Source organism: Nicotiana attenuata, unplaced genomic scaffold (genome assembly GCF_001879085.1).
Source record: "Nicotiana attenuata strain UT unplaced genomic scaffold, NIATTr2, whole genome shotgun sequence".
Lineage (NCBI taxonomy): Eukaryota > Viridiplantae > Streptophyta > Magnoliopsida > Solanales > Solanaceae > Nicotiana > Nicotiana attenuata.
The window spans coordinates 123,434-146,748 of NW_017671223.1; the positions used below are offsets into that span (position 1 = coordinate 123,434).

A 23,315-nucleotide genomic window follows, 5' to 3' on the forward strand; every position below is an offset into this window, starting at 1 on the left:
GGCCGAATCGTTGTTCCTAGTGTTGATGGCTCAAGAAAGATGATCTTCGAAGGGGTTTAAAGTTGTTCGCGGTCTATTGGTTCAAATGCTACAAAGATGGATTCTGACTTAAGGCAACAATGGGGCAGCGAAGAGTGAGGAAGGACATGGTGGGAGGTGTCTCGTGGTGGTTGAATCACTATCATGTCAAGAATGAAAAGCGGAGGTCGAGCAGTTACTTAAATAAGAAGGTTAGCCAAAGTGGGAGAGTGACAGAGTAGCATATGGGTTCTATGGTAGGATGACTACACGCCTTGGGAAAAGTTTAGAGTCATTCGGGATTCATGGCGGACAGTGACTAGGTCTACGGACTTAATTTGGAATATTGGCTATTATACGGCGGGGGATGGGATCGACAGAAAGGAGTTACTTAATATTAAAGAAGGATACAACATGAATTTAGGTTGAAATGTATTGTCACACCTTTTAGTTGATGTCCATGAGGAGTGAACGGACATGTACGGTTGGCGAATGTGCACGGGCTCAGGAGGGGTTACTGATTTGGTAGTAACTGTACCCAGTGCAGCGACGTTGGAAGATTCCGGCATGTATTTTCCACAGGTGGGTTATCTCCTATGAGAAGGTCAGCGGTCGCGTGGTTGAGGAAGCTTCTACGAAGAATTCTACTGGCTATCCAGTAAGAGGTCACTTATGTAAATGTGGCTGGTAATTCAAAGTGTTCATAAAGGGTTTAACAGGAAGATTTCGAGGAGTTTGGCGGGTTGATTGTTCAAGATCATGTCCACAATGAAGAAAGAGCCTTGGTGGGTTCCAGGTTTATGCAATGGTAGCTTCAAGATAAGTGGGAGAGCATCACCGCCTACGATTGGATTGTATGGTTATCTACTTATGAGGTTTCTGGTTATCGGCATATTGATGGGTTATTGCGACTAAGGAAAGAGAACATCATTGGTAATTTGAGAGAAGGATTTGAGGAATGTGTTCTATAATTGGCCTTATCGATTCATGTTCAAGATTGGGGAGACTCAGGATTTATGCTTCGTGTAGAAGTAAGTTACAAGGAAGGTGATTCGGCCGGGTGCTTCTTTGAGAGAGTGGTCATGTGCTAGCGGAGCCTTGGAGTTGATTACATTTGGGACCAAGTCAGAGTGGGTGACTCTCAATAACGGTCCTAGTGGATTTAATAAAAAATCAAAATGTGGTACCTAAGGATTTCGAGTCCATAATATGAATGAGTATCGAGCTTCTCCGGCGGATTATGAAGAAGGGGCTTGGAGTGCTCTGTGTTATCTTGGGTCTACGGTGTAACATGAGAGGGATGGGAGCAAATGCCTTCGGATTTATAGAAGAATTATCAGAATGGGTGTACCAGTTGAAGACGCGATTATGCGCACAAGGAGAGTATTAACATACTCGTGGGTTTTGAGACACGTGGTCTCGTGAAATAAGGTCACTCAGGATGAGTGCGGATTTGGGTTCATTATGCTTTGAATGGAGATATTATTATTCATGATGCAACCCGATTAACATTAGAAGAAGCCGAATCGGCTAGAAATGGTTGAATAGGCATGATGGTGGCAATGATCAGTTCCTTCAGCGCGTTGAGTTATGCATGTGATTTATGGCGGTACGTGCAAGGCTTGACGGACATCGAAACTGATTTTTATTTGGAGACGCTTGAGTATTATGGCTTGTTAAGTGTAGATGGATCCCGGAGAGTTATGGTGGTTTAGACCACTACTAGAGGATTATATTTTTTGCAGTTGTGGGAATTCATTCACGTGTTGTAATGATTTTTCTAAAAGGAGTAAGCGAAAGGTTTCTATATGATGAAGTGTCTACCATATTAGTGGTTTAGGAGATAAGATGAAATTCTTGTACTCTGCGCATTGGCATGATTAGGTGCAGTGAGTAGCATGGGAATTGGAAGTTGAGGATCAAGGTTATGGTTCGGTGTTGACAAGGATGTCCCGAGCTTGGATGAGCAGGAAAAGAATTTAGATATTTAGAGTAAGCTGGTATTGTCTTCAGCGTCTCCTAAGGTCAGTGTCTTGTGTAAGAGGCTTTGTGTATTGATTTGTGAATCCTTGATTCGCGTTACAGCATTAGTGCGGCCGATGGTATAAAAGATAAGACTTGTTACCTGGTGCAAAAGGTCGTGGGAGCGTATCCCACAGGAAGATTGTATAAGTGTGACGTGTAGTCACTTGATTGATTGAAGAATTGAAACCAAGTATGAAGATTGTGGTAATATCGCTAATTTGGGAATTTGTGTCTGGAGGGAGCTCGGTTCATTTGATTGTGGACTGTGGAAGTTTGTTCCGGTTATGATGGCTATTCTTGTGTGTTATGGGAAAAAGGGGTTATTGTGAATCCTTGAAAGGTTGTTAGCCCAGTGCGGTACAATCAGAACCGGCTTGAGGTCCGTGGATGGATCTAATTGTGAATGTGGGCTCTATATAGAGCCGGGTGTGTTTATCTCAGCATAGCATTCCTTATGGAGGAGTATTCGGATGTTAAATGATACTTCATCGTCGGCTATTTAATGTAATACTATATAGTGCCGTGTGAGTTCTGAAACGGTTTGATAAATTTCATATGTGTTGAGGTTCTGCGTAGCGATGGTGTTATAGGATCAGGATGGCTCTCGAGATGCAGGTCATTTATTGCACCTTAGTCGTGCTTGAGTTTTGTAGCGTATGGCGTTATCTGTTTGCCCAGGAATTTCATTATGCACTTCGTGTTCTTGTGGTTGAGATTCGAGTACTTCATGTATGAGCATTTTAGCTCGGTAAGTAATTCCTTTATAGATCATTATATGTGGATCGGGTTGCACGCCGCCACGGGTACCATGGTTGGATCGGGTTGCACGCCACAACAGAGTGATGTTAGCTAACAGTTTCCCATATCTATTCTTGTGTGTTTTGTTTCCCATTTTCTGAGGAAGGTTCATAACACCTTTTCCGTTGTCTAATTAGTTACGAGGGTTGAGTAGTCCTTTCCAAAGTTCATTTCATTATGTATCACATTCGAGTTTGTAGCTTGTTGGCATATTGCGGCATTATATGAGATTTTTAGCAGTGTCTGAGGTGTCTTATTGCCTGGGCAGCTTATACTGGGTGAGACGAGATTATTGGACCTAAGATCAGTGCAATCGAGTTTCCATGAAGAATATTAAAGAGCAATTATCGTTGCGTGATTTAGAATGAGGTAATGGTTCTTGTTTGGAGAAATGACTCAATGATTTGTTGACTCGGCAGTTGGTTATGAGTTTCTACACACCTTTTACGTCGTGGCAGTGTTGCAAGAGTTGGAACAGGACTAATATGTGTCATGAGGTGTGTTGTGAGCATCAGATCCGTGGAATTCCAGCTATTGTTATCAGAGGATGTTATGCAGTGCATAGTGTGGATTCAGCAAAGGTATGCAATCATGTATTGGTGCACCGTGTAGTGATTGATGCGGTGTTCGTATGTTAGAAACAGACCTGGTAGAGAATTCTGGATGTTGAATTTTGGCTCTAAGGCTAATTTGACTAAACAAAAGGGGAATATTTAGATTTGCTCGAGAAAATATGCTCAGCTGAGTTGTGGTAGCACGGTAGGTGCATAAGGTGTTAAACTGTGATTTCAGAAAACTCCATAGCAATTCTTAGCACGTTCGAGGATGAACGTACGTTTAAGTGGGAGAGAATGTAACGACCCAATCGGTCGTTTTGAGCTTTAGCGCATCGTTCGGCGGTTTGAGGCCATGAGCAGCTTCACTTCGGGTATTATGACTTGTACGTGTGGTCAGAAATTTTATTTCGGGAAGTTCGGAGTTAATTTGGAAAGAAAATTCTCATTTGGGAAGCTTTAAGTTGGAAAATTGACTAAGTTGTGATTTTTGAGTAAACGACCTCGGAATCGGGATGTGAAGGTTCCAGCAGGTTAGTACGATGATTTTGGACTTGGGCGTATATTCGGATCGGGTTTTGGATGACCCGGGAGCGTTTCAGCGTCTATTGTGGAAGTTGGCATGAAAGAATTTCATAAATTTGTGTTGAAGTGCATTTCAATGTCATCGAAGTCCATTTGGGATTCCGATTCTAGGAATAGCTCCGTATGGTAATTCTGGTATTGGGAGTGTGTTCGAATGTGGATTTGGAGGTCCGTAGGTCATTTCACAGTCGTTTGGCAAAAGTTAGAGAATTGAAGGTTTTTGAGAACTTTGACTGGGAGTGGACCTTTTGATATCGGGGGTCGGATTCCAATTCCGGAAGTTGGAGTAGGTCCGTAATGTCGAACTTGACTTGTGTGCAAAATTTGAGGTCAATCGGACGTGATTTGATATGTTTCGATATCGAATGTAGAAGTTTGAAGTATTAAAGTTCATTAAGCTTGAATTGGGGTGTGATTGATGATTTCAGCATTGTTTGATCTGATTTGAAGCCTCGAGCAGGTCCGCATTATGCTTTTGAACTGGTTGGTATAATTGGACAGGGTCCCGGGGGCCTCGGGTGGATTCCAGGTGAGTAACGATCGAATTTGGAATTTGAAGAAGAATTGATGCAGCTGATATCTGGTGTAATCGCACCTGCGAGGTTTTGGCCTCAGGTGCGGAGCCGCATAAGCGGCCTAGGAGTTGCAGAAGCGGAGCCGGACAGTCTGGGGTAGGACCGCAAGTGCAAAGTTTTTGGCTGCATCTACGGAAGCGCAGAAGCGAAGAAATGGGCACATAAGCGGAAGAGGACCACAGGAGCGGGATTTCGACCGCACCTGCGGAGCCGCAGAAGCGGCTGTTGGTCCGCAGGTGCGAAAGTCGACTGGGCAGTGAGGTTTCTTTAAAGATAGGACTTGGCCCATTTTTCTTTCATTTTTAACTTGGTGGAGGCGATTTTGGAGAGTTTCAAGGAGGTATTTTCTTCAAGCATCACAAGGTAAGTGATTCCCACTTATTATAAGTTAAATACATAGTTTGTATAAGGATTTAAACAGGGAAATTAGTAGAAATTATGGGGTTTTGGTAGAAATCCTAAAAATTGGTATTTTTGGATTTTGACCACGAATTTGAGCATGGAACTTGGAATAAATTATATATTCGAATTTGTGGGGTTATGTGTAAAGTTTATCATCGAAAATTTTTGAAATCCGGGCATATGGCCCCGAGGGTGATTTTATCGACTTTTCAAGCGGAGTTGGGAATTGTTGGAAATAGAATTATAAGGAGTATTTGAGTATATATTAATGGGTTTGCATAATTATTGACTAGTTTTGGAGCGTTGGACATCGGTTCAAGTCGTCGGAAGGGCTTGAGAGTCGGTTATGGAACTTCGGAGCGAGGTAAGTCTCCTTTCTAATCTTGTAAGAGAGAATTAACCCCATAGGTGAACTAAATTATTATGTTCTTCTATTTGTGGGGGCTACGTACGCACCAGGTGACGAGAGCCCATACGTGGCTACTAGCTATGCCTATGTCCAGGTAGTTTTAGGCTTACATCATGCCTTGTTGATATTGTTGTTGATTTAATTGTTTGCCTTGAGAAGAAGCGGATTAAGTTAGCTTATTAAATATTTTGAAAGGAGTTGAAATTGAGGAAAAATTGGGAACTTAAAAGTTTCATTTGAACTTCGTATTTTGAAAAGAGTTGAAGAATATTATAATAACTTAAGAAATCTATGTGTAACCGCGTCGCATGTATGATTCGCGAGCGGGGTAAATGCCTTAAATTTATGTTTGGCCGTGTCGCTTGTAAGATTCGCGAGCGGGGTAAATAGATGCATCTATGGTTCGTGCCGTGTGACCCTCGGCAGTGCACAATTTACATTTATGTTGGATCGGGCCGAAACTCCTCGGTGGTATTTGTGTGTGATAATAGAACTGAAGTCCCTTTCTGAAACTTATATAAGTTCATTGTTTGTGTCATCACATGTCTTAAAGGAAGGAAGTGATTTAAGCTCTTAATTATGGGGAAGACTGGTTCAGTTATTTCTTGTCCTGAGTTTAATGTTGTATATCATGTCTAATTAGAATTTCATGTTATTATATTATTGGACCGCTAGTAAGTGTCGGAGTCGACCTCTCGTTACTACTTCTTCGAGGTTAGACGGGATATTTACTGGGTACGCATTGTTTTCGTACTCATACTACACTTTCTGTACGTTTTGTTGTACAGGCACATGTGTGTTCAGTGTCCTTGTGGGCACAGCGGCGTGGTTGATACGGGGACTTAGGTGAGCGGCATATTATGAGACGATCCGCAGCCAGGAGAGTCTCCTTCAGAGTACTTGTATTTTCTTTCTGTCCAAATTTGTATTCCGGGCAGCTATTGTATTTTATTTAATTTTTCTAGTAAATGCTCACGCACTTGTGACACTGGGTTCTGGGATCATTATGGGATATTCAGTACTGAAATTTGTTAAAAACATTATTATTTACTCTGTAAGGTTCATTTTTACTAGTTAAATTGAAGTAAATCTATGACTTCAAAAATATTAAAATGAGAATTTAATTAACTATTTAGTGTTGGCTTGCCTGACAGTGGTGTCCGGCGCCATCACGACCTTTAACGGATTTTGGGTCGTGACACTTAATATCTTTTTTTATCAATAAGATTCGAGAGCTTGATATCTCGGTTAGATGATCATGGTCATTTCTTCTCAATATTGTTATCATATCAAGGAGCACTGCCCTCATCTCATACAAGACTAAGCCTTGTCTTGTCTCGTCCTCGCATATGGCTAAGAATCACCTATTTTCTATATCAAACAATCGATATCGCCACATCTTTGCATTTCATAGGCTAAAATATCGCCACATTGTCAAGACGGCGTCATAGTCCAAAGGCACCATCCTCATAGCCTGAAGACACCATTCCATGGCCTGAGGATCTCTCGAAAATGCACATCATCATTCAAAGGCATCATAGTCCAGAGGCACCATCCTCATAGCCCGAGGACACCATTCCATGGCCTTCGAATCCCTTATCATACGCTTCATGGCCCGGGACGTCATGGTCTAAGGATACCATCCTCATCGTCCGAAGACAACTCTCATTGTCCGAAAGAAATTTGCATCATGTTTAAATTTTTGCAATAACCCATATATATTTGCATGCACCATATTTTAAGTTTTGCAGGTAACTCAGAGGTAACCGTTCTACAAACAGGAGCAATCCTTGCTCCGATTTCCATTCACAATGTTCACATCCTTTGACTACCTCAAACATAACCGACGACCAGTAATAGACTACCTTTACTCTATAACCGTTCAAATATATGCCTTGTGATACACCCGTAACGTATTCACATTCATGACCCCACATAAATATTTGTTACCAATGGCACTATCCTACCCAAAAGAACCTTTCTGAAACATACTACTCTCATAACAACTCTATCGGCTTCGTTCGCCATTGGATCCAGAACTACACATGGCATGATTCCCGTAACACCAATGATAAGTAGGCAACTCAAGAACCTGGGTTCGGTCCCCATTTTTTCAAAACACATCATTCTTCACTCACTTCGGACAAGATTGGTCATCATTTTCTTTACCCGACAACTCTTTCATTATTTCTGGGTAAAGAGGGCAGTTGTTGATACCCAATTTTGCCCTCATATTTTTAAAATAAGTATATATACTTTCACAATATCATTTTTGCATAATTATTATTTACAAGATCTATACAAGTATTTTTATAATTTTCCATAATTTTAGAGCTTTAAAGTTAATTTTCTTGCATTTAAATTACTTGAATATTTATTAATTATCCCTTAATTTATTTTGAGATGCTTTAATTACCCAAAGTTATAATTTGCATCAACATATATATTTCAGAATATTTTTACTTTATTTTTTATGAAAGTATTTTGGTAGTTTTAAGCTATTTACATAATTTTGTAATAATAGCCTATATTCATGCAAAATTACATTTTTATTACATTATTCTTGCTAAAATAGCATTTTTACATTTTTTATAATGTTAAGGTATTATTTTTAATTATTTTATTGTATAAGTAATATTTTATTATTTATTAATTATTCTTATTTAAACAATTTTGTGTATTTAAAATATAGCCCAAATTATACCAACTTTTCGGAAAACTCCTCAAGTCCTTGGCCCAATTTCCCCCAGCCCAAGCCAACAGACCCTCTAATCTGACCCGGTCGGTACCCATTTGAATGACCCGCCCAGCTTCCCTTTCTATCTTGGCCGTTAATCTCAAATGATCAACGACCCCTAATAAACTAACCCCTTTCCATATATTCCTCCCCTCTAACCCTAATCTCACTTCACTATGACTAGCCGCCTTCAAACATTCCCACTCCCTCTACTCTCATACTAAACCCTAGCCGCCTCACCCCAAATACTAGTATATACCCAAGAGAATATGGAGATCTTCCATTTTCCTTTCCTTTTTCTGTACTCACAAGCGTTCTTTCCCGTTTTCTTGACATTACTCGTTTGGTGCTGAGTATTTATAGAAGCTTGTCAATAGGCATTCATTCGACTCCAATTTTGTATTATTACCATGTTCTTGACTTGATACACCCACTGCCAGGCCTCATGGCTCCGATACAATGAGATTTTTTGCCATTTTTGTTCTTCGTCTAAACTAGGGTCTACCACATTTTTCCCCCAAACTGATTCTAATTGATTTTATATGCTATATTTTCCTTATTTGTGTTTAATTGCCTTTCCTTGTTGGGTACTTGATTTTGATGCTATATAAACCCCTCCCCAATTCCCTTTTTGAACGGACTCTAATCACTGAAGAACCATTGTTATTCTCTCATACTCTCAATCACTCGATACTATTCTGAATCTATTGCTCTTGACCGGCTGAAAGCCAAGGCCATCAGAATCTCTCTAACGACCTCCCTAGTGTAAGCACTGCTTGGGGTCCATTTGAGGCTCATGTGTACTCTAACACACTAGGATTTGGGTCTCTTGGTTGTTCTCTTTGCTGGTGATATTCGAGCTGTTTCTGACACCTAACCTTTCTTTCTCATTTTGTTTGCCGAATTTGCAACCGTTAGTGCTCTTGACACTAGCAATCCTATTTCCCTTTTCTGCTTATGTTCATGTTCTGTATACCAATATTATTTGCACTTCAGTGAGCCAGCACAATTTGGATATTGTGCTACCTTTGTGTGAAATCTTAAGACTTCTTAATGTTATTCTGTAATTTTAATGTTCTCTAGCATCAAAATTTGTTTAAGTCCTAAATTTAGAATATGTTCACTATGCATAGTTAACTAGTTTGATCCCTGACCTCCTTGGGTTCATTATGTTTATGCTGAACTTGATTTCTGCATTTGTTGCATGTTAGGAGTTGATCTTCATTCCCTGCTTTGGATTTTTGTGCTAAAACCTCTTAGGGATGTAAAACATGCTACTTGCTAATCTCCTTAGAGTTAATTCATGACCATGACTACCTTAAACTCTCATGTTTAATTCCCTTGCTATAAGAACTCTTGTTTGACAGATTTTTGCAATCAAACTTCACTTATTCTGAAAGTCCATCTCTGTGATGCTATCATTATCTGTTCGTTACTACCCATTCTATATGTTTTCTAAACCAATTTGTATGTGCTCATGTGTTCCTCTACCTATTAGGACTCGCCTTTTTAGAATGGTTACTTAGAAGTCTTGCTACTAGGAATCCATGTGTATGTATCCTTGCCCAGAATCTAAGTCACCTGGATGATTGGTAGTGTTACATCACATCGTACGTTAAAGTTTTGTCATAAGTTAAGCGGTGTAGACTTGGGAATGAGACTATTTTAAGATCATAAGCATTTATGTTATTTATAACAAGCAATAAGTAAGCGTCATGAAGGATAAAGGGTATACAAATTAAAGAAAATGAGTCTCGTTGAAGGTTGTCGATTTGGGATAAGCTACGGATCGAGCGATAATACCCGTATTTATAGACTAGTATCCTACAAGGTACTATATGACCACGATAGTATGATGTATAAAGTATATTAAAAATAAGTAAAATTTTAAGTAATTTAAGATAATTTTTAATTATGTGGATAATTGGGTAATTATTGGTTGGTGGGAAATTAATAAATTATCAATGATTTGGATAAAGTTATGAGGGCAAAACGTGGCAGCATATGCCATAAGAAAGTATGACTCTTTCAATTGAATGAAAGAGGTGCATATACTTACAAATTATTACATTTCCAAGACATTTCATCCTTAAGAATTTCCAAGTTTCTATATTTTTTAATCAAAAGGTGGGGGAGGGGAAAAACACGTTAGTACATATTTGGTGTATTTCTCCCATTAAAAAGGTGATGTTATAGAGTCTATTTAGGTCTGCCTAGTTAACACTTAAGAGGTGGTTTGGTAGCTGGTTAGAAGAAAGGTTATTCATGTATAAGGGGTAACATAACTTATACCATGTTTGGTAGGCAATCGTTATTTTGTATAAAATTCTGCATAACTAATACCATGTTTGGTTGACATTTTTCAATTACGCATAAATAATACATGTATAAGTTATGAGTCAATCTGTGTATTATTTTATGCAGGGTAGAAGATGGAATAACTAATATATGTATTAGTAATACATGGATAAAATACTGAAATGACAAATTTACCCCTATCACTTTACACATAAGGCTTCCTTATTTCTCTGCCAATCCGTCAACAGGTTTCACTTGCTTTCACTTGCCAACTATATACCTTGTCTTCTCTCATTTTTAAAGAACAAACTAGCAAAAGCAAACTGGAGAAGCCACTAGAAAATGGAAATACCAAAACTAAGAAGTGAAAATCAAATATGTCTAAACTTCACATAGTTCAGTAGTATGACGAAGAAGTGAAAGTAACACCCAAAGTTCCTAACTAAATTGTTTCCTACATAAATGGAAAGAGAGAAAAAATAATGCAAAAGAAGGCCAGGGGTATAGTTGTAAACAAGCATTTTACTTTAAAATTTATATAATGTATATCAATTTCTAATACAACAAACCAAACATTCAAAAAAATAATCTCTGCATAACTAATACCTGCATAACTAATCTCTGCATTACTTATCCCTGCATAACTAATCCCTGCATAACTAATACATGTATAACTAATACCTGCATAACTCTAACCGGCAACCAAACGACCCCTAAGGGTATTGATGTACATGCCTAACCTTCTATATCCGTGTACACGGAATAAAAGGTGTGTTTACTTCAATAACTTCTACAAATGCATTGATGTACATGCCTAACCTTCTATATCCGTGTACACGGAATAAAAGGTGTGTTTACTTCAATAACTTCTACAAATGCATTATCGTTTGAATTAACTGGATTTGAAAGCAATGAGCAGTTTAGGCTTGTTTTTAGGTGACTTCGAGTGGTGAAATTGGGTCTTTCTCATTGATATGATAACAGGAGAACTAAGTATTGTTTTTGTTTAAGTTTTGTAAAAAGGGCTGTAGAATGAGGTTGAGCTACACCGTTGAAAGTAAAGAATTGAACATTGAGGTCAAAAGTAATCTTAAAAAGGGTTTATTACCAGAAAACTTCAAGTGGTTAAGGTATATGCGTTGGAACCATTTGGATGTGCATAGATTTTGTAAAAACAGTGAGATACTTCATTAAGTGTACAATCTTTCCCAAGAGTATCATACGGATTTTTTCTACTCCGGATATATTAAGGCTATCTCTTCTTTCTTTTGGCATGATCCATTAACTATACGTAAACGTAATGCTATTTCATAAGTGTTTCTACTCTTAGCAGTTAAAGATGTCTTATTTGTGATGATTCTGAAAGGTTCTGCTCAAAAACCTTTATGGTGCTTGTTGTTGTCTTTCTTACAGGGGTTCATGCAAGAATTTAGTTTAATTTGAGCTAGAGATATACACTATTGACAGTCTTGGTTTTAACTCCAAAAAAAAAAAAAAAGGAATAATAAAAGAAGAGGGTGTGGATATATGACTTTGGTTTGGCGATGTTGCTGCTAAATTGACTAGCGTTTTGGAAAATGATTTTAGTACATATAGGGCCTGTTAATTAATTTCTTACGAATCCATGATTAGGTTATCTTTATAGAGAATCATATATGTTGTATTATTTTCTAAGTGTACCAGGAACTTTCCTGCCAAATTAAATAAAAATGTTGCTTTACCAAAAAGAGAAATGCCATTAGGTTTGAGTAAATTCTACACGACAAATGTTGTCGGTGCAAAGCAAGGATACTTGTAATTTAGGTAGGGCAGTTACGCATTTACCATCGAACTACGGCCGGTTGGGCAGCTATACATCTACCACCGAGCTACGACCGGTCGGGCAATTACCACCGGTTGGGCAGTTATGTATTATTATTTACCACCGGTTAGGTAGTTATGCATTTACCACTGAGCTACGACCGGTCGGGCAGTTACCACTGATCAGTTGGGCAGTTAACGTCACGAAAATGAGGTAACTAGAACTATTATATTGTAGTTTTATTTATATATACGAGATGGGTTTTATTCTATATGTTACGGCCCTCAGCGGCAAGTCGGAAGTTATAAGTTGACTCGTATCTCTCCCCGAGATAGTATCTTATTATTATTACGTTTCATTGTTGCCTTACATACTCGGTACATTCTTCGAACTGACGCCCCTTTTTCTGGGGCACTGTGTTTCATGCCACGTAGGTGTAGATAGGCGAGGTGAGGACCATCCACTGTAGGCTGCCTCCCGACATCAGCTTTTGGTTGGTGAGCTCCAATCTTCCTGGAGTATTGCCGAGTCACGTTCTATATATGGTACTTTGTTTTATAAGGATGTTAGGGACCCTATCCCGACTTATATGTTATGGTCATGTTTTCTTAGAGGTTTTGCAGACAGTGTCCTGTGTATAGCTTTAGGTATGACATGTCAACGGCCTTGCCTGCCCCTATGTATCTATATAAATCTTTTTGAATTAGTTATGTGGGTTAAGTTCTAATATTGTTAATTACATATACAGATGTGGCCTATCATGGCCCGTGACGAATTTTATAGAAAAAAAAGGGATAAGGTATGTGGCACTCGGTTGAGTAGGCACCGGGTGCCAGTCGTGGCCCTCTGATTTGGGTCATGACAGGTAGCACTTGTGTTCCTATGTTCCTACTGTTTGTTAATGGGTAAGCGAGACAATTGTTTCCATGTTTGGGCCTGGTTTGTTGGACCATGTTGTCGTTAGACCTGAACACTGAATTCAATCGTGCTTTAATCATCCCTAAGTACTGGAATTTGGGCATGTTGGTTTATACGATGATTGAGGCTGGTAAAGGCTCAGAAGCATCACTAGGTTAGTTTGTATAAGGCTCAGAAGCATCACTAGGTTAGTTTGTATTTGTGTTAGCCTGTAATTATTCTATTGGGCACGTAATTATTTTATTTGTGCTTGTAACTATTCTGTTTGGGTCTGTAATAATTTGTAATACCAACACAAATAGGAAAATTAGTAAAAAGGGGATAGGGTACTTTAAATTCACATGAATGGCTAGAAAACATGCCAATAGGATTTATGTGGGCTATTTGCTATTTGCCTTACATATCTTTAGTTTATGTGTAGAAAGCATGCCTATAAGAGTCACGCACACACTTCACTTAACTTGTCAAAACAGGATAGTTCCAGTATTTGCTATACCTGTTTCCATGTCTACTAATGTGCACACTGAGACAACATGCCTATAGGATGTAATAGCACATGCCTTACTAATCTAGATACCATGCTTATAGGACTTTAAATAATCAATTGGTCAAATGCTTTTATTACTTTAATATACTGCCCATTTAGACACCATGACTACAGGATCTTAATTAATCAGCTACTTCGTCCCGTTTCTATACTGCTTTGTTATTAGAAATTATGTCCATAGGATATTATCACCCGCCTAGAAAACATACCTATAGGGATAAAGTGTTATAAAACCAGTTTCAATTATAAATCGTTAGAAATCCTGCCTATAGGATGTGGTACTTCATCTTAGACAACATGTTTATAAAATCAATGTCGCAAACTCTGAGTTTTCAAATAGTCTTACTACCTCTTCATACGAACAAGTAGAGATTACGTCTATAGGACCTGTAACGCCTTCAATATACAAATCTGTTAGTTTAAAGCTGCAATGCTTCCTGTACAACGCTGAAAATCAGAATCATCTAGAAGCCATGCCTATAGGACTTAATGGCTAAAATACGCCTTAATTCTGAAACTGTCTACTGCATAACCTGAAATTTGCTTGCGTGCCTTTGTTGTTATGTGTGGAGGCTAACTTGAGCCTTTAATTATCTTTACGTGAAGTCCTACCTATTTTGAATGTCGCTTAGTTTTATCATTTTTGAGCAACCTAAGTGAAGTATAAAACCACCCAAATAGTAGGTCCAAAGCCTCCTGGACCATAGGCATGGGACGGGTAATGCACGCATAGGATACGACTTAGAATTGAATTTGAGCGCCTTTAAGTAACAACTTCAACATAGTAATTGGGTAGTAGGAGATGATAGTCAGTGCCCGCTGAATAATATGAGCAACCCCTACCTCAAGGGAGTTACGAAGTATTATTTATGTTGCACGGGGTGTTCCTTTCGGCTAAAAAAATTAGGACCCCCCCCCCCCGTCCTATATATGTGTGTTGTTCTCTTTTAGCCATTAGTCATAGATCAACGCAATTATACTCCTTGTGATCTTTAAGACTTGTATCAATTATTCATATAGTTAATTCTTATGTTATTTTTCTTTACACTGGTCTATGTTATAATAGAATATTCAACTTCGACATCTTTCTTCACTTCTATAATCGCCTAGCTTAATTATCTAATCCACATAGTGTAAATTCGACTGAGAACCACAACTGTGGACCTCTAAGAGTGCCTACCACCTTCTCTTTGAGGTAATTTGAGTCCGTACCCATCTTTGGTGACGCTGACTAGTCAAATAGAGTTATTTGCAAATAGGTGCCCTAAAACACCTTAAAATCGTTAGGTGGCGACTCTTCTCTTTTAATGCACATTTAAAAGAGTTGTCACATGTCGAAATTTGCTTTCGCGGGAAAATGGGGCCCGACATGGACCATACATTATGGGGAAGCTTATGGTACGACCATGGGATGCATATGAATTCTTTGTGAGAGTGAGCGATTTTCTTGTTCAAATTATATGATGTCCTTAAATTATGTTCAAAGGCATACTTGAATGTGTGGACTATTCTATCTTCACTCTTTTGTTTGTTGGTGAGGGCACATGATCTCATGAAGGATTGGTAATGTTGTAAATTTCTCTTGTTGGTGAGTGCACGAGTTGAGGGTGCTTAGTGGTAACGAGTTGGCACTTGAGGTAGGGTGGTGACTGTTTGAATTGATTTAATTGAAACGTTTATACTTGGGCATGTTTAAAATGGAAAGAATGTGAAATTTGTATGACCGTGCTTGATTGCCGGAATCGATCATAGTCAAGGGTAGAGTGTATGGTTAAAAATTGAAGTGCTCCTCTCTAGTTGAGATGTGCACATTGTTGGGGTGTAGTTGATAGTCCCATTGCTCGAGAACGACAAAGAGTCTAAGTGTGGGTGTTGATATTTAGCTTAAAGTATATATATTTATATGTATATCGCCTCGCATTTTACTCGTATTTCATAGATTTCGAATGTGAAATGTAATGATTTATGTTAATTTGTGGTGTTCTTATGTGTAGGAATCATCCGGAGGCAATATGGGTCAAATGTGTGAGATTGGACCAAAAATGAGCAAAATTAGAAAATAGCCATTTGTAGCGCCACAGGCAGCATGGAGCGCTACCTGTGGCACAGAAGTTAGAAACTTAAAAAAAGCCACATCAGGGATAGCGCCCCACGCTACCCTGGGCGCTGGTGATAGGAAATCTCTCCTAGTTCGCCTGGGACAAGGTTATTTCGGCCCAAGATCTTCCCCCCCCCCCCCAAACGCGTATAAAAGCATGACTAAGCCTATTTTCAGAGGGGAGACGCCACTTTGAGGGAAAAATACACACGAGGAACATCCGGGAGCGAGGATATCTCAGTTTTCTTCATCTTTTCTTAGTATTCTCAATTATTCAACACTTCTGAATTTGTTTTGATATTATCATGAGTGGCTAAAGCCCGTAGTTCTGGGGTTGTGATTTAGCCATGAATATTGTTGTTTAAAGTTGAATGAACCTTGATTACAATTCATCAATATATGGTTGTTTCTTCAATTCTGTGATTAATTGCTTAATTGTCTGGCCAACAGTTAGGTTATTTTTACTATATATGCTATGCTTGGGAAAGCTACGTTTAGATTAGAGAAGAATTGAAGAGAGCATGATCTCAACTCTGAGTGGATGGCGGATTTGTGGTTAGGATAGAAATATACCTAGTCATTGTACTTAATTAAATATCGTAATCTTAATGCATTCTTAATAGATTGATTCCATAGGAATATAAGAGCTAATCTATTTTGAATAGGCGAGTAGGAATTCGGGAGAATACTACGAGAGCAATTATTCGATTAATTAGCAACCATGAGTGAATTGTATGAAAGGGAGAGTAATATAGAGCACAATAGGATTGGTGAATCGATCACAACTCTGGAATATTCATCTCTACTGAATACACAACTATTTTGCTGCTTGATAAATTAGTTATTCGTTAGCATTATTGCTTAGAATAATCACACTTTTGAACACTGATTGACTCGACTGAATAATAATCTTGGTGAAACTAATGGGTAGTTAACACAAGTCTCTAAGGGTTCGACACTCGATTTATCACTTTATTACTTGTACGACCACGTACACTTGCATGTGCGTTTGGGAGCAACAAGTAGCCTATCATAAACGGAAGGAGATTACTATGATGACAAAGTACAAGAACAAGTTGATATATTAGTAATTTCATAACCGCATTCATTATTTGTAGCAAGAATTCATGATTGTTTTAAGCACTAATATCGAAAACCAAACTAGCTTAAAATCTATTTGGATTCAAAATTAGAACTTAAACAAGCAAAAGTCAAAATTTATCCAATAATTGGTACAGAGAAGTATTAAATCTACATAATTTTAATTTTAATTAATACTCCTTTTGTCCCAATTTATGTAGCATACCTTCCTTTTTTTATCTGTTTGAAAAGAATGTCATACTTATTTGGGGAAAAATTAACTTTGAAATTTTCATTTACTCTTAATGAGATGATTAAAGTCACTCTGTATATGGTTTATTTTAGATCAAAAGTTTTTCTTTCTTTCTTAAACTTTGTACCCTGACGTAAATTGGGATAAATGGAGTTAAACAAATTGCTATGATCTTTCTTCTACAAAATATGAACACAATAGCAATTTTTATACTACTATGTTTGAGGGCCCTGATTAAGTTAACAAGTTCTAAAAAATATGTCTTATTTTGCAAAATATTGAAACTAAATAAAGAGTACTTACGCACTAGAAAAGCACGTACATACGTTACAGATATTAGTAGCTAGTTTATTACATGTGATGGTGTCGATGAAAGTGATGAGAATTGGCAGCTTGCTTCTGGTGATTATTCTCAAGGTGGTGCTGATATTGATTATTATGAAGATAATCTGTACTTCTATTTGCATTATTTTCTGATAATGATCTACCCATTTCAGACCACCCTCTACTAGGGTTTCTTGTCAGCTCTAGCAAGGACTCCCTCACATTATCAGCTTGCACCATTTCATTGTCCCTTTTCTGTTTTAACATGCAATTTTCACAGTCGATATTAATGAAAACAAGAAACAAATAATTTTAAAACTTGAAAATTGTGTAGGAATGCAGTTTAGGATTGCATTATTAAATTGAGGAAGTTAGAAGTACTACCTTTTTCAATATTATTTATCTTTTAAGGTTTTTATACACCCCTTAAGAAAAAAATTAATAGCTTTAATCAAAGAGTATTTGCATGAACTATCATTTATCTCATTGTTGAACGTCTCAACTAATACTTTATTAAGTGGAGCAATATATAAGGGTATATTTGGAGAAAAAAGTAATAAATGCTTTTTGTGTTTCCAAAATACAAATACTTTAGAAAAAATTCACAAAACGACTAATATTTGAGATCGAAGTAAGTACCGCATAAAAAAGTGTTTTATGTAAAGTATAGAGAATTATTCTTTTGTATTTGTACGTCATGTGGAGTAGGATAGTGGTGGCAAAATCGTTAAAAGAAAATAGTCAACCACCCATATTATCCACAAAAAATGGGTTGGATAATGAACTTTTTAAAAACGGGTCAAATATGAATAAGAACCACATTATCCATTCAGAAAATGGATAACCAATGTGTATCCAATGGATAACCAATGAGTCTAACTTTTACATTTGTAAATCCTCAAATTGGAGTTCCCCAAGTTTGGGAGATTAGGAATTCTCCCAAAAGTAATCTTACCATATTATCCGCCGGTTAACTCGTTTTTTATCCGTATTAAATGGGTCGGGTCGAATAATTTATCCACTTTTTATTGTCCGTTTTCGACCCGAACCATATTCAATCCGACCCGTCTGTTTGCCACTCCTAAAGTAGGGGTTGGGGTGAGAATTATTGAAGAATAAGTTTGACTTACTTCAACTTTGAAGATACTTGATACCAAACAAGTATGCCTAGTTGCATTGACATTTGTAACCTCCAAACCCAATGAGTTCAAAGCCTCCAATATCCTCACAAATCCACCTGCCTTGTGCTCGAGAAACACCTTTACAAAAAACTCATTCCCATCCAATTGTGCTACTTCCACTTGTGGCTACATATCAATAAATATATCTTAGTTACATTCATGTCATTGTAGAGATTATCGATAATAAAAAACCTCTACTTATAAAAGGAGTTTAACTTTTATTCCCTTCATTCAATTTTAGTTGTCTACTTTGAAATTTTCATGCCCCTCAAGAAGTAATAATTATAGTATGTATTTTACCTTATGACCCTTTGTAATGATAACATTTCAAAGAGTCTTGGGAAATAATTTTGGAAATGAGTAATTAATGATAAGGATAAGACAAGAAAAAGAGTTTGTCATTCCAACTTGTCACGTCCCCGGTTCGCCCTCCGTAAACCATCGTGACGGTACCTAGTTTCTACGACTAGGTAAGCCTAAATTGCGGAAAAAGAAACCGAAAATTTGCGGAATTAAAACAATTTAAAACAGAAATAAGAATAACCAGTGCAATTGAGAATCTACAGCAAGAGTCTATACAGGATAATAAAAGTACAATAACGGAAACAGAATATAAAGACAAATCACCAGGTAACACCACTCACAACAGGGATAGTAATCAGGGATCTCTTGGTATCCCGAGGATCTCTTGGTATCCTCAATACATATATACTAGGGATCTCTTGGTATCCCGAGGATCTCTTGGTACCCTCAATATATCTCGGGGATCTCTTGGTATCCTGAGGATCTCTTGGTATCCTCAATATATATACACACTAGGGATCTCTTGGTATCCCGAGGATCTCTTGGTATCCTCAATATATGCCAAGGATCTCTTAGCTAAAATGGACAAATAAAAATGAAAATATATTTTTAGTATAGTGGACAAGTAAACGTGAATGGAGAGAGTATACACTAACCGTCTAAAAAAAATTACGCTATCAGGTTACCAGAAAGAAAATCTGAACAAGTTAATAATATACGTTGATTTTATAAAACATATTACACTGTCAATGTTTATAAGTTAAATCCGTCTACAAAATAAAACAAGTTGTACCTCCATTTGCTGCAATTTGTCATTCTCTTCTAATTCTTGATTTTGTCTGGAAGGATCAATGCTGCCATTGGAATTAGCTGATATTCCTGTATGACTTCCATTTGAAAGTTTTCCATTTTCTGATTTAGGCCTGTTATTTTGATCACTTCCATTTTGGCCTAAAGCCTCAGGTTGAACCTGGTTTTGATTCCTCCCGCTCTGATCATCATCTGAATGTTCTTCAAGCTCAAGCTGCAGATCTTTCACTTGCTTTTCCAATTCCATCACATATTCAATAGCATCTCCAAGTATTGAAGCTCTATCCAACTGTACACATAATTTCGACGATAATTATTAACCAATCAAGAATTCTAACATGTATATAGTTATGTTGCAAACAAGGACAAAAAAAAAGGGCAGCCTGGTGTACTAAGCTCCCGTTATGTGCGGGGTTCAGAGAAGGGCCAAGGGTCTATTGTGCACAGTCTTATGTGCTTTTTATGAACTAAGTTATATTAATATTACCTTAGAAATTTTGGGAACCAAAGCTCTAAGAGCATAGAGCCTTTCATTAAGTTTCTTCCTTCTTTTCCTTTCAGCCACAAGATTCTTGGATTGACCCTTTCCATTTCTCCTTCTAAACTTAGGATCATCTTCATCCTCATTTTGATCACTATCCGATCCCGAATTAGATCTTCCATTCTCATGTTGTTTAACAGATTCATCATCAATTAATCCAGCTTGATTACTACTATTCCTCATCATTTGCTTCTGTAAATAAGCATCCATTTCACTCATGTACTTATTTTCCATTGAAGTTGAAAAATGTGTCACATCACTTGTGTTCTGATCGAATAACATTGTCGTTGTGTTGTTTTCGATTTCTGAGGTGTTGTAAGTATTGAAATGTGGAAGGAAGTTTACTGAAGAAGTATCCAGGTTTTTTCTTTTAAGAGGGAAATCATATGATAAATGATCTGAATGGTCTCTTGATGTAACAGGGGAGACTATTTGCTGATAAAGATTTTGGGAATTTGTATTGTCATCTCCATTTGATGGGAATTTATGCTGCTCCAAGTAGATGTTGCATTGAGTTGAGACAAAGTCTATGACTTTCTCATCTTCTGGTAGCTGTCAAAGTTTGTAAAGGATGGTAATATTAGTTGTTTATACAAGGCTTTTATTTGAATATGTTAAATCAAATTGTACTCCTTTGACATAATATATATATATATATATATATATATATATATATATGTATATATGGAATTTACACTTAATAAAAAAAGGGCACCCCGGTGCACTAAGCTTCCGCTATGCGAGGGTCCAGGGAAGGGCCGGACCATAAGGGTCTATTGTACGCAGCCTTACTCTACATTTCTGCAAGCGGCTGTTTCCACGGCTCGAACCCGTGACGTCCTGGTCACATGGCAGCAACTTAATAGAGGGAAGAAAAGTAGCAACAAGTGAATAAGAGGGTGGAGGGAGGAAGCATATGTTTTACTTGTTTGGCACTGAATAACTCAAGCAATCCAAGAGGAGATGGAATCAAAACGCTGGTTCCAATTATTTCCTGCAATTAAAATCAAACAACATTTTGTAGAGAAATCAGGTGCTTCAAATGGAGGTTTATGCTAGGATAATTAACATTAAGAAACCAATACTTACATTGGACATACTTGATTCTGAGAAAGGTACAAAGTTCATCCATTTTGCTTGATTAGATAGCAAGGCCTGGGCATAAATCCTGCAATTTTATTGCAACGAGTTAGAATAGATATCGCAAAATTGATACTTGGATGGATTTATTTCTTATAGGGATCGGAAAACGGCCTCTTGTAGAAATGCAAAGTAAGACTGTGTGCAAGACACAATGTGGTTCGACCCCGGATCTTGCGCATAGCTAGATCTTAGTGCACCAGTCTATTAAGCGATAGGAAGAAGGAATAGGCCAAATTTGTACCCGGAGTCTAATGCCAGAGAAGAAGGCAGTTGAGCCAGTAAATCACAAGCAGTTGTTCTTGGATGCTGAAACATAACATCTCTACAAGGTGAAGTAGAGGAATCAGGGAAAAGTATCTCTTGTTCACAGCTATGCATATTTTGCTCAGCTCCACCACAACAGCAACAAATCCATTCAAGAAACCTACATCACACATAATCCACAACACAATTACAAAAGAGGCTTTCTTTCTTTTTTTCCTTTTTTTTTTTGGTTGGGGTGGAGGGAATGGAAGCAAAGGCCGATCTAGAACGGGTTCAGTGGGTTCAACTAAACCTACTGCTTTGTACTCATGCTATGTATACATATGCAATAAAGCATTAAGAATGCAATCGCGCTGTTTTGAACCTACTAATTCTAAATCTTGTATTCGCCTCTAGATGAAGCGGGGCAAGAAAAGATATTGAGATCATAAATTAAAATACCTTTGATCTTCACTCAACTTCCATAAAACACAGTAGTCCCAGTTTTTTAAGCCCATAATAGGCCTAAGCCTCTCCATTAGATGCATGAGTTCCATGTTTCCTATTTGGGAGAAAAACAACAAAGATTGAAATTAAATAGGATGAAAGGACAAAGTGATTTGGCAAAAGAATGAAGTACTTTCATCAGCAGATCAAAACAAAATATTAAAGTGAAAAGTGTTTGTCAACTTCTGACAGTGCTTATGAAATCATCATATATATTAATGAAGTCACTGTCTTTTTCAAGTATATTCACAGCTCAAAACAAAGAAAAACTAGACAAGGAATGAGAAAAACCTGCCTTAATGTAAAGATTGCTGCTTTTTTTTAAGTTGCTAATGGCTAAATTCAGATCATGTTGCTCCTTTTAACTAAACAAAACAAAAGAAAACAAGGATGACAACAAAAGAGATACTAAATTAAAAGCATAAAAAGCAAAAAAGCAAAAGCTACAACATAATTTAACTTCAGCTGATAGCTATGTTTAACTGATGATGTTTTCATTATCCAATATGTTCCCAAGTTTTCAAGAATCAAATTTCAGCAAATTCTCAAAGGAAAGTCCTACTATGTTTTTCTGAACTTTTGATTAAGAAGAAATAAACACAAACTACGTAGCTAAAAAGAAGGAATTAAAACACACTTTCTCTTTGATCTGAAAATCTGCCTTTTTGTGTGGTATAGTTGTGTTTGCGGGTAGGATTGTAGTTTTTAATAGAGAAAATTAATAGGTAGGTGAAAAGCAATGCATGCATGAGAAAGAGAGACGTTTGTTTGTTATGATAAGAGCGTCTAAAAAAACAAGAAAATATCTCTGTTAGATGAGCACTTTCTCACTCTCTTTGTGTTAATTTTTTTTTTCCTTGTAATTTAATTTATTCTGGTGTAAAGAGTTTAACGTTTATACATTGAGAAAAAATTTAAATAACACAAATTATTAAATTTGAAAAGAAATTTCTATCATCCTAACACGCACTAGACAATTTATGCAAATGAGTCGTGTCAGAAAATCTAAATACAACAATTACTACTACGCTCCAAATAAGTTGGGATCGGCGATAAGAGTCCTCATTCCTTTCATTTAGCTCAACTCGTATGTATTATGAGGATTCATCATGAATTGGGCTACCAGCCTACCGTAACCCTCCTTTATCTGGGCTTGGGACTGGCA

General features: G+C 37.4%; 1 protein-coding gene across 1 annotated transcript; it reads right to left on the reverse strand.

Moving 5' to 3' along the window:
- Positions 1–17,248: 17,248 nt before the first annotated feature.
- On the reverse strand, positions 17,249–22,733 carry LOC109206800 (transcription factor ABORTED MICROSPORES). The gene is made up of 9 exons (XM_019369665.1): positions 22,446–22,733; positions 22,106–22,205; positions 21,642–21,824; positions 21,347–21,425; positions 21,183–21,251; positions 20,204–20,809; positions 19,700–20,005; positions 18,553–18,729; positions 17,249–17,677 (listed from the first exon to the last, which is right to left on the reverse strand). The coding sequence occupies exons 2-9, from the start codon at positions 22,198–22,200 to the stop codon at positions 17,450–17,452; spliced, it is 1,743 nt and encodes a 580-aa protein (XP_019225210.1). The 5' UTR covers positions 22,201–22,205; positions 22,446–22,733; the 3' UTR covers positions 17,249–17,449.
- Positions 22,734–23,315: the final 582 nt, after the last annotated feature.